Below are 13,168 nucleotides of genomic sequence, written 5' to 3' on the forward strand. Positions count from 1 at the left end.
TATACGGCACAGGCGCGTTGAATACTATCGCGATACCATTTTCCATGATACCGGTACACCTTGGGTTTTCCCTTTCCCGATATAAGCGGCTTAGTGGTTTTCACCAATTAGGCATCCAAATTACAAACTCCATCAGGAGGTTGAAGCATTTCGCGGTCTCGAGACGTCTTCGTCGCTGGTCGAAACGGGGTATCTGTTGATGCGTTATATTACATTGAGACAAAGAACGAGAGAAGGAAGAAATAATCTGGGATAGATGACGAAGAGGGTGGGAATGGGCTCGAAAGGATAGGACTCGATGCATAAACGGAGAGCAGAACGTGAGGGTGGCTACAAAGCGCGGCGAGAATACTCTTGAAAGTGAATACTAGTATCCAATTGCAGCTACCTACCCTGTCTCCAGTTGTTCAAAGTGCGTATAACGGACAAGAGAGAGGTAGGAATTAATTGGCAGGTTGCTTTCAATGGCGCGAACGCGCGAGGAGGAGCTGGAAAGGAAAGGTCTTTGGAGAAACGAGAAACACAGAACACGCCTCGGTAATCTCTTGATTGAGAATGATTCCCCGTGTGCACCCCGAATATAATAATGAATAAAAAGAAAAACGCATAATTATGCAGAAAAAATAGCGAGCAGAAACTATATTTGCGAGCAAATATTGATAATTGTAGATTAAGATTCATTTATGTTCAGACGTCAAAGTTAGAAAATATGAATCTTTTTTAGCTCTTTTTTTGTGCTATTCATTTGTAACTAGTTACGTTTAAATCTAACTTGGACTGATTTAATTTTTTCTTCTTTTAAAACTCGTATATAAAAAAAGTAGCAAGAGTAGTAAAAATCGTATCTTTCCCCTGATAGCTACAATATACATACTTTACAAGAGTTTACATTCATTGCAATTTTATGTCACCAATGGCAAAGATAATAGGAACTAACTTAAACGATCTATTCGGAGCTTGTCGAGAAGTCCGACATAAAACCGCGATATATTACGAAATACACAATTCTAATACCCTCTTTCATGGTGATGTCTCAAGATATAATGCACTCCAAGAATCATTATAATTGCAAAGTAGCGTTAAAGCTAGCAATGCCCATGACTGAAGAGTAGTAGCGTGTTGAGATGCTAATTAGTGGGTTACACTAGAGGAGACATTTATAGCAAGCGAGGGAAAGCTTTCAGATGCACTTTCAAAGACTTTCAAAGTATCTTGCGCGAGAACGCGCATTGATCTCCATGAATTTTTGGTTTGAATCTAAATATTATTCATTAGTGAATAACAATTTATATTTAATGTTTAAAACGTAAGAATGATTTCTTTCTAAATGATCCTCTTTCGGTATCGAATGTTTACATATTTTGCACATATATAGAACGTACAGATACAAATAATTTAATATTAGAATATGCGAATAACAAATAAATTAATACCAATAATACACACTTTACAGTTTTAATCAGATTTATTCCAAATTTTTTTAACAAGCAAAAACAGCTAACAACATGAAAGGCCGCTAATTTTATTTTATTTATAATATTTGGGATTCGCGCGTATTTGTGAAAACAATGCGTTAGACGAATGGAGAAAAATAAAGAGATAACTGTACAAATTAATCAGTTGATTCAACATATGTTAGTGGTTTAACTGCATTAAATAAATTCATATAATTATTTACATATGTAAAAACAATGTTCTATGAGATCTCGTTTGACGCAAACGATACATTTATATTTATAAGGGATCCGCGATCACCGCATAAATACTTTACAAGGAAAAAAATTAAACTCAAAGAATCACGAGAATAAATTAGCAATACAAAACCGTGTCACCTGTCGAGGTTTCCTCGCGACTACTCGATATCGTGATTATGCGAATCGTGTCCGCGAGAGAGACGCGAGTACGCGCTCTTTACATAACAAGAGCGATCTCGCGGAATTGTCGGCGGTTAATTGCGTTCTCTCGCGCTCGCGCGCGAGTCGAAGAGGCGACGAGGAAATAAAAAGAAAATCCCGGGGTTATCGCAAACCCGCGCGCGCGAATTCATATTTATTCAAAGTGGAATTAACGTCGAACGAGCCGGCGGGAGGAAGGGGGCGAGAAGAGGGATAAAAAGCGAGCGCGCGCACGCTCGATCAATAAGTTCGACCAATTCTACGGCCCGCCGCGCTTTATGGACTCGTTACAAACTCGCGCACGTAATTATCTCCATTTCGAATTCATGTAGGCGCGCACACAAGCCGATCGCACAAAGGTCCCTTTAATCTGCACGCCCGCTTCCTACGCGTATTGACGCGTATCGCGAAGCGGACCGTAACGCCCTCGGATTATCGCGTGCAACGCGCATTAAGGTACACTGTGAACCCGCGTTTGACATTTTTGGTCGGTTTAATTTTGATAGTTTGTGCATTTGCCGCGCGCGCAAAAAAAAAGCGCGCTTGTTTTCTCGACGAAGCAATTTTTCAATCTCGCACCGAAAACGCGTGTTTCTGTTACGCGTAAATGCAATTTTGTTATTTCCACCCAAATACACCTTTCCATGATTGACCGCAAACTCGTTAAGTTTGTTGATTCGCTATGAAAATTTTATTAAGAAAGCAAGAGAAAAATGCATGCGTTCTATATCGTGATAAATTTAACGTCAGTAATTGTGATATTGATTTAATATAAATCACAATTTCAGCAGACATTGAAAACATTAATAACATCTATGATTATACAATTATTATTAGACATTCAGAATAAAATTAAGAATGGAATAAATATGTATGTGCGTTGAATGAAACAAATGAATATTTTTATTCATTGACAAAATTAAAATTCTAGTATTGTTCTAGCGTATATTTGCAAATTTTTGAAAGAAAACATACGTGTGTGAAATATAAACAAATCATGAAGAAAAGTTATAAATATCTATATTCGATTATTGAACTATTGTCATTTTATAGATAAAATTGTGTCGACGTACTTTAATATAAAAATTTCATATATTTTTTAAATATATCAATATTTGATTTAATATTTGCAGTTTCTTGTATTACTAGGAAGTCATCCCCGAGTAGTTCCGATAGTTTGCGTATCGTTAACTTTCATATCAGCGTCAGCGATCAAACGAAAAAGCTTGGTAGCGAGAGAAATTGACTAGTGGCGTCTATGAAAGTTCATGCAAGATCGAAACCGCAGCAAACATAGTCTGTACGGCCTTAATTAGCTAACGGAAAAGTGAGGAAAATTGTACGCTGGTGGTGGAGTTTATAGGGAAAAAACAAATACGCGCGCGAGAGAGAGAGCAAGTGAGAGAAAGGAAACCACAATGATTCAGGGCTAATGACGTCACGTTGCACAAAGAGCACCGAGAAATTACGACTGTACATAGCCGTAGGCGTTTTTTTTTGTTTACGTGTCGACGAACGTCATGGTTTGAGAATGGGCGAGGCATTTAATTGATGCTAGATAAAAATAGCCATCACGATGCTTTAATTCACGGGAGATTGTGTTTCTTTGTCTTAATGTTTCTTAATATTTCTAAATTACTTAATATTTCTAAATTTTGAAAGATATTATTATGAGATAATTCAGATATATAAATCTAAATAATTGAACTGTCGTTGCGTTATAGTTACTATTCTAAATTTGATTTTCGAAATTTCTAGTCATTGAAAATCAGTTTTAGTCACTAAATAATTATGTATATGTTATATATATTTTTTATTTATTTTTATATATTACACTTTACAAAATAATGTAATGAAAGGAGCAACAATTATTTCGTTGATATATCTATATTACGTCTAAAAATAGTTTAAAGAGAATAAAATGATTCACAAAAAATATCGTTCGTAAATAATAATTATATTATTATTAATGTCAAACAATATTTATCATTTTGATTATGCGCTTTGTTATGATTATTTCATATGCACATTTCTCTTTCATATAACTCGTTTCATTACTCCAACTGTTTCCTTCGTCCATTTTAACTGGTTTTGCCGCAAGAAATACGCTCGTGAATACTCTTTAGGATACGATGGAAAGCGCGAGAGTCGCACTTGACAATTTTCAATTTCTCCCGAGCTCGAGGTTCGCTCGCTCGCTCGCGATTTTCCCGAGCGAAAGCATTGAATTTTTTTCGTTCCATCTTCTTGAGCGCACATACGTGGCTTGCACCTTCTCCTTGAGGGGCGGCAAAGCCTATTCAACTGCTACCCCTATTTTCAAACGCGAGTTTTCCTGTACGTCTTTCATGATGTAGAAATCAGCCGATTGTAAGGAACTAGATCGGGAATGCTGACGTCAGCTTCTTGAATATCGTTCGATTATCGCATCCTTTGATAGGAATGTTTTTCAATAGCTCGTTCGCGCGTACGTCTCATGTAAAATTAAAATACTTTGAAGTTATTACGATTCTGCATGTTTTTTGTTAGCTTAGCAATATTATCTAAAAAAAGTCTCAATTGCAGAAGAGTTTCCGATGATTAATTAATACTTTTTAAATTAAATTGTTGAATAAATAAATATATATATATATATATATATATATATATATATATATATATTTCTACTGCTACGTTTTTCAATTGGCATTCAATATAATTTCCAACCTTTAGCAAGCCGACAATATAAAACTGATAATATAAATTTAACTAGCTTATATTGTTCTTTTTTTTAAGATTTATTAAACACATAGATGTTTGATATTACTTATTCCTATCATTTTCAAAAATAATATTTAATTCAGAGATAGAATACGCATTTTATTTTTTCCCACTTTTTTTTGTTTCTTTAAAATTTGATGAATCTTGCAACTCGTTCTTGCAATTGCAAATATTTCCAGACGTTATTCGATTTATTCTTTTGAACTTGACGAAGTGAGTGAGATCTACTAGTCCGGAATCCGCTATTCCTATACTACCCTCTCTTCAACTCTTTCCAATAGCGACCCCCATGAGACACCATCCCCGATTACTATCCCTGAATAACCTGTTTACACATGAACCAAGAAGATTGTAGGGTAGAGAACGGAAAGAAAGTAAAAACATCAATAGAAGACATTGTTGCATACGTAACGTTCAGTAGATGTCTAAGAACAAATAACAATGTCGATTTTTCTTTCTCTTTTAGTGTATTCCGGTTCTAATAACAGTTTACTTTCTATTCTGTATGATTCATTTAGTTTCGTGTGGGATATTTTTAATAATTAAATAAAATTTACATTTTGAATGTTGCACTATTCACACAAATTTTATAGAAAAATTATACAAGTATAAAATAAAATTTCTGCTTACAATAGTGAACATAAAAAAACTTGTTTTATTTCTTGATATATACGATTCTTTCTGTAAGCGATATTTACAAGCTAATATTATCATAATAATTTATTGAAAAAATTCGTTTCGCATTTCTTTCTTAAATGTTATTAATACTTAATCGCGAAAATTTCACATCAACTGATGGATGTTTTACGATCATTTAATTATTCTAAATTCAATTTCCTGCATTCTTTCTTATGCTCTTATAAATTCGCGATAGCTACGGCTGGTCGTTGCCCTGGCGATTTAAAAGTTACCCCGAATCGGGCTGACAGCCCGATTCAATCCTGGAGCCACGTCCCCCGTTTTTCAAGGATTCAATTCAGCATGCATAATTCCGCGAGCGGGGAGGATGAGCCGCGCCATATCAGGAAAAGGAAGTACCGGCAGGTTTTCAGGCGCGAAAGGAATTCCCCGACCTATCCGAGAATAGTGTGTCGGTAACCCCTTTTCTTCCTGATGCGCGTCGGCTTTTCCCAACGACCCCCTGCGAGAACAAAAACTCGCGGGCCCGACCGGTCCTACGCGAGCAAGTATAGGAGGATTGGGGATACGAGGGCACGTAAAAGAGGAATAATAAAATGCCACGTCGAACATGAAGGAGTGGGGAGGAAGACCACCAGCGGCTTTCTCGTCGCGATTTCGTGAATTTCTCGTCGCGAGTTAGTTGGCCTGTCGTCATCAGCTATTGCGAATCTAATCGCGCCGGAAGTGCAAGGCATCATCAAGAGCTTGATCGTCGTGATCTTGGCAGAGGCCTCGATCTTACGAGCCGCAATCGAGGCGTTTGAAGATTCAAAGAATCGCTAATGAGATTTTATCTTCCGTTCCAATTTGGACGAATCGACCGCTCAAGATACCGAGATGATTAATGATACTTAATATCTTTCGGAATAACGTTTAATCGTCGAAAAATCCGATCTATTTCGCGAATCTACGTTCTCCGATCATTATTAGAATCGCTATCGTGCTTTATTGCTATAATACCGAGAGGCATCGCGGATTCCGCGTGGAAATGCCGCGGATGCCGCCCGATAACGCTCTCGAGGAACGAATGATCGCGCTCTATCGATAGATGATTAATATATTTTCCATTTGTGTGTGTGCCGTTTCGTTTTTCGCGTCACATCGCGGACGCGTTCGAGCCGGCAAAGCGTGATTCCGGTACATGACATGGATGGATACAATAACGGCTGGTACCATCGTCAACAGCATCACCATGACCATCATCATCCACGCCAACAACAGCAGCATCAGCACCTGCAGCAACAGCCGTATCAGCAGCAACAATCGTATTATGGACATCACCATCAGTACCAGACTCAGCATCATCAGTACTCGCAGCAGCAGTACTCGCCGGATTATCTGTATCGATTTTCCCTTCAGGTAATTCGCGCGATATCATCGGACAAAATAGCGCGGTTAATATGCCCTCTGTTTTGTCTTTATAGAACAGTTAAATAGAACACCGTGTATAGGACAAGGAAAAATCGGAAACGATATTTCTCTGATGCCAATGTTATTTGCCTACTGCTCGAAAAGACCGACAGTTTGAAATTGCGTCAGGGAAATGTTATAACGCTTAGCTTTGGATTCCGAAAATAAACGATACACACTTCATTATATCGCACGAAAAAAGTAGGCGCTTTTATTATTATTTCTTATAATTAATGAATCACAGATTATTGATACTTTTTTACAAGAAACAGGAACATTACACAATAATTATATTAAAAAATGATGACATCAAAATAATAATTATTAAAAGCGATTAAAACCATTATATAAAATATTATAATAATTTAATATCTACTTTTAAATGACATGTGTACGGAATATTTCTGATTGTGTAATGCCATTGAAGGATTAACTTCATGAGCTAAAATTAATTATTTCCAGTTATTCCTCGATTAGGCATGTGGATGCACACAGACTGCTCGACGTGTTGATAATATCGACAGATAGACAAAGAGAGAGAGAGAGAGAGAAAGAGAAGAGATTAAAGGGGAGTTTCTTTTCTCTCTTTTTGCTGTCCACATAGAAATCATTATATTCGACATACAATGGACGTGCTAATTGTAATTTAATTATTTGACTGCATTGCTTATGAACGCAATTTTGAAATCCCATTATTAGTTATCATTATTTTAATAATATGAAATTCGCCGTTGCGATTCTTATTATGCATAGCACTCGAAACGCACGCCGCTCTTTTGACACGATGACGTAGTCATACCCGTCGAACAATCTGGATAACGTGTAATACTCTTTCAATCCCGAGATCTCGCGTTTGATATAACGCTGAATGAAGGTTTAATACTTTTTCGTTTGCGTACGAAGATTACGTTAATCCGAGAAACGACAGTCTGCATATTTATCAGTCATGACATATTTCGGCTTCGATCGATATATACCTAGATCGATGGTGAGCGTTATCATTAATAACACAAATTGCACGCGGAATATATTTCCGATAACAACAACAACTTTTCATTTCGCAAAATCTTTTGCGTGCATCTTCATTCCAAGCCTCTATTTTTTTACAATAGATTGATAATTTTTCTCTTCTTTAGTTTACATCCGCATCAATATTTCTCGCTCGCGATACGCGCGCGTGCGATAATGTTTGCAAAATCTTCGATATCATGACATTTGCGTTTGAAATAAAATTGATTGCGAAATAAAAACAGCGCGCCTTCCATTTTTACACTCCTTGAGAGTCTCTCCAAGAAATTCACACGCGTAAACTTTTCTCCACGCGGGTAACATGGTGAACGGAAGGTAGAAACAACATCGGCTAAGCGAAAAGACGTCGGCGAAGCGGATGCAATCTGCGATTTTTATGACGCGAATCGGTCGCATGTGCGCGCAACGACATTTGTAAAATATTACACGGTACATCGAGGCTGATAAAAGGAGTTCGGCGGCGGCGGCTTTCGCAAAATTTTTCCCCGAGATATATACACGCGTGAAATTCGTGTCGCACGCAGGCGCGAAAAATAAAGGGAAGGCTGTCTGACAAAAGAACGCCTTTGCTTGTTTGATATCAAATTTTTATAACGCGCGGACGAATCAATCGTGAGCCGGCGCTCGCTTCCGATGCTTATCGACGGGAATTAACTCCGTGCGCGAATTAATCATATTCGCGCGCCGATCGGACATGTACGTATGATTTTATAGCAGGGGGTCGTTCTCTGTACGCCAGCGGCATGAACAACCGCATATCGATGAATGTTGGGGTCGTGAAAGAGGGGCTGAGACAGGCGACAGAGGGAGGGAGATAGATAGAGAAGCGGAGGGCGCGCAGAAACGGAGACGAAATGGAGAGGCAGATATAGAATCCCATCTCTCCACGAAGTGAGCGAATTCTGCATCCATTGCCGACCCGAATACAACGAGACGTGTCTTATCTGACAGATAGATACTGGTCGGAGCTATGTGTTACCTGCACCAAATTATGTTCTCGTTGTCCTTCTATCTCTTCCGGGAGAACAACGCGTTCCACGGGGTCACGAGTCGCATCATAGCGACCGTAAACGAAATCTCATGAAATATATCGACGAACATTCACCGCCAAATAATTATTAGGACTCGAGTCTCTATTTGAAATTTCTTGTGTCACTACGTAAAAATTATATAATATTTATATCGGCCTTTTTTCAGACAAACAAGAGAAATAAGATGCTAATATATAAAAGCGACATAAGAAATATAATTACAAATATAATAAAATTATGACCCAAAATAAAGAAGAGGAGAGAAGGCAGAGTAAAATGGCAAGTTTCTACGCTACGTTCTTCCCGTTTTTTCTCTCTGCGTAGCATGAATATATATTTTAAATGCAAAGGATATAAAAAAGTGCGACCGCTAAAAGGGACGAGTGCCTCGCGTTTGCAAACGCCAGCGTCGCGCGGAAGCGTGAAGCGTAAAACTTATTTCCGCCTGCGGAAATTATCGTCGTGACGTAACCGTCGCGAAAAATAGGGACCAGGAGCGCGTTTCGTGCTAGTGCGCACAGCACGAACGGAGAGGACTTTGGGATCTTGTAAAGGCTGTTGTGCGCAAAAGGTCTCTAATAAAGAGCGCGCGAATGAGCGCGCGTTTGCATTACTTACCTTCGTTGCTGTCATAGATATGCTTGTGAATTACGCGCGTGTCGTACGCGTGAAATTACGCTGCCTCGTACAACCAGTTTCCTGCCGAATAGCGAAATTTATTGCTACATCGCGCGAATACGTGCGAATTTATGATTCTACGCGCGAATGAGCGACCTCTAAAATTTTCGATTACGTGAAAGTATCTCGGAAATCTCATAACTCGATGAAACGGATTGCGTTCATTCATTCGCGCATGACGCGCAAATTTGATGTTTCTTTTCTCAAGTGAATAGAATAAAAGTGCCAAATGTTGCGTCCTCTTTGTAAAAGCTTAGATGCTCTCTGATGAGAGAAAAAATGTAATCAATAAGATAGTGATATCAATTTGTATACAATCACAAAGATATGATTAATATAAAGTTGACAAAGAAGAAATTAAATGAATTAATTAAGTACAAACGTTTACAATTGCAATAATTAAAATCAATATCACCAATGTGTAGGAAAGAATTGCTAGATTAAAAATCATTGGAGAGATGCCGGCCCGCACAATTTGGCCGAGTCATCGACTAATTAACGACGCGTGAAACAAACGGTAATTACGATGAGATTATCAATGTCGAAGTAGACCGTTGTGAAAAGACCGCCGCGATTATATCAACGTGGATCGGGGTGATAGCGAGATGGGGCGAGATGCTGATAGAAGAGGATCCGGTGGTCGCGGTGATGCTGCGAGGGAGAAAACGCGCATCGGTGATGGCTAGGGGATGAGAACGGAGCAAATGAGAGAGGGTTCTAAACAGCAACAGTAATTCGTTCACTGACAAAAGACCCGGCCGGAACAATGACGTCTGCATCGCGTCCGTGTGCGCTCGCGCGCGGGTGCGTGTTGCCGCTCATTGTGAGAGCTCGCGCGCGCTTTTCACCGGATTTTCCGTCTGTTACGCCCGTTAGATCGATCGGCCGTCGGGCACGCACACAGGGGGATGGCAGGACAGAGAGGAGAGAAAGAGAGGCAGCGCGACGAGGGGGGGACCCGCGCGCGGAAAGTGAAGAGTAATTGCCGCTTCGTGTTATCGCGTACTACATCTTCGTCGGTGTTTTTGATGCATCGCGAGTGTTCGGGCGCGACGTGTATGTACGTGCCAGCATCGTAAATTCTATTACGCGATGGAGAGGAACGCGGTTTTGTGTGCGGGTAATTTTGCAGGGTGGAACGCTGGATCCTGTACGCGGGGTCAGGAGGGGGTTACCGGTCAACGCGCTTCTCGTAGCGTGTATCTCGTTCGAGCGATCGAAAGTCGAGTGTGTTCGCTAGGGGGAAAAAATTTGTCGCTACACGCAGTAACGTTGGGAATAGATTATCTTTATGATTCTCGAGTGATGTTGAACAGACAAAGTTGCGCACATGCACGAGATGAACGGATACAGTTGGGTGACAAAGATCAAATTTTAATTATCGTACATGACATTATACAATTATTTTAGTTATCACAATTTTGCGTTTTAATATTTTTTATAACGAGTAAAACTCTTCTCCTTTTAATTTGAAATAATATCACATGATATTATTTATATACTCCATTATTTGCGATACACGAATATATGATAATTATGGATTTAGATGCATAAAACTCCTCACGGATTAAGTATCACGAGGCAAATACAACATAGCGTGTCCTTTATGGTAGAATTTATTACATTTAATCTTGTGAAAACGAAGCGCATCATAATATGCGTAGTGCATTTACAGGTACTCTGTAAAGACGTACAAAGCATTGTTTACATCTCCTCTATTGCGCGCTTAGCTTACTAGGCGCTATTATTTAAAGCCCGGTATTTAAACGGCCATTAAACTAATGGCGAAAGCTTAAGCGCGCTAGTCTAAGTCCAAATTCCTACGGGATAATCGCGGGAGCCCTAGAAAACCATGTTTTAGTCCCCGTTCGTTTCGCTAATTATGATAATTGTTATGGTAATTACAAAGTCGATCATACAATTAGCAGGAAGACGCGCTCGTTGAGCCAAATGTATGCAGGAACACGTGCATATTGGTAAACGATAAACGATGAAATTTATTGCTTACCAAACAACGTTTCATCAGCTTCCAATAATAAAATAATTGTCAACTTTTTTCCGATTACTATCATTTATAAGTGTGCGATTCGTGAATTTGAAAATCGCGAATTTAAAAAAAAATTGGAAGATCTCTGATGCGCTCTCGATTAGAGATCCATCTTCGTTGCGGATCGGTCGCCCTGACAAGTGTCTCCTCTGTGTCATGGCTGTATTGTGATTTACCGCCCCCGATTCACGGTACATTGGATCGCGGAGGCGATTCAGCATTCCCAGATTGCAGTTTGCAACCATCCAGTAGCGACGATCTGCGTCCGCCCCACCTATCGGAAAAGTGATACATATCCCTCATTAGCAAGTTGCCATTCCGGTTCCTGCCAGTATTCCTTGCCAACCATTCCATGCCGAACACCAATCAAGTCCGCGCTCATTCGTCCATAGTGCTGTAGCTCGCGTTGTTGTCCTCCCCTCTCGTGCTATGTCTCGCCTACTCATGTATCAGCTGACGAAGCAAACAATTCGTCCATTAGTATCTGACTTTGGTTTTCTAAAAGTTTGATAATAACTACCTACAACTTGATGTGTATTGAAATGTATTCCTCTTCGGATTTCACGTGTGTTTTATTTGATTACATGTACGAAACATACATTTCTTCTCCAGTTGCATCATAATAGATTCTGCACGCGATATCGTATCATATTTTGCTTAAATAAATCATCACTATTGCTCACCGACAGTATAATGTTATTGTGCTTTATTAATTAGTGCGTTAAAAAGCGACAAAGTTACGTCAAAATTCTAATTTACGCTAACATATTTTCAAGAAAGAAACAACATCATATTTGATTTCGTAGTCCGAGGTGAATTTCTCTCGAGGACAATTTTCGACATTTCGCGTAGCAGAGAAAATTTTTTAAACTTTTCTCAGTTTAGCCAAACGGGAAAGAATTTGCCTTCGGGCACAGTCGCACACCGCCGGTATAAAATTACTCTATTCGCAGGTGCGCATTCAGAGAGCCCTTGCGCGCGTTCAGCAACGAGGGGTCAGGACGCCAGAGCGCGGGGTCAGAGCGGCGTATTCCGCGGGAAAGGGTGGCTTTTGCGTCGGGTAATTAGACACGTCGTCCAGTTTACGGGCGAACGTTAAACTCGAACTCGAGATAGCCGGGAGATAGAACGATCCTTTCACCCTCTTCTGGCCGGCAGGGTATGCGTCGCTCTCTGGACGTCGTCCATTCGCGGGAATGAAGGTGCGGGGCTAAATTGAACGATCCTTTTCCGGACGCTGGCTGGTCGTCCGGGAACATTCAAGCGCCACGGCGCATCCACGTCATATAATTGCCGTGCGGAATGCATGCAAAATGTACCTGTCGGATCGTCCGGGTAAAATTTTCCTCGAACGACGACGACGACGACGATGTTGCGATGCAACGATGCGAATTAACGAGCCACTGGTACAACCGGTTTAAGGCTGAACATGCTTTGTCCGAGGCTTGGATGAGAAGTATAAGCCGCACGATTGCGAAGTGAGATTTTGCCAACAAATTCGCGAAGCAGATCGGAGGTCACAAAAATGTTAGGTAAACGCATAGCGATAATGAGTTGTTGAATAACATATTTAAATTGATGAATATGTATTTATGTAATGAGTTATTGTATTTGTTTTACGAATTCGTGTCGAGAGG

At 39.8% G+C, this 13,168-nt stretch overlaps 1 protein-coding gene across 6 annotated transcripts in view; it reads left to right on the forward strand.

Moving 5' to 3' along the window:
• Window positions 1-13,168, forward strand: part of LOC105255092 — a 360,332-nt gene that overhangs the window by 318,823 nt on the left and 28,341 nt on the right. For 5 of the 6 annotated variants that reach the window (XM_011264178.3, XM_011264180.3, XM_011264186.2 and 2 more), the window contains one exon: window positions 6,522-6,695. The exons of the other annotated variant lie outside the window; for it this stretch is intronic. In XM_011264178.3, coding sequence (XP_011262480.1) covers window positions 6,522-6,695 — 174 coding nt within the window. The remainder of the gene's footprint in view (window positions 1-6,521; window positions 6,696-13,168) is intronic. 6 annotated transcript variants of the gene reach the window in all.

Source organism: Camponotus floridanus, unplaced genomic scaffold, assembly GCF_003227725.1.
Source record: "Camponotus floridanus strain SB8 unplaced genomic scaffold, Cflo_v7.5 scaffold13, whole genome shotgun sequence".
Lineage (NCBI taxonomy): Eukaryota > Metazoa > Arthropoda > Insecta > Hymenoptera > Formicidae > Camponotus > Camponotus floridanus.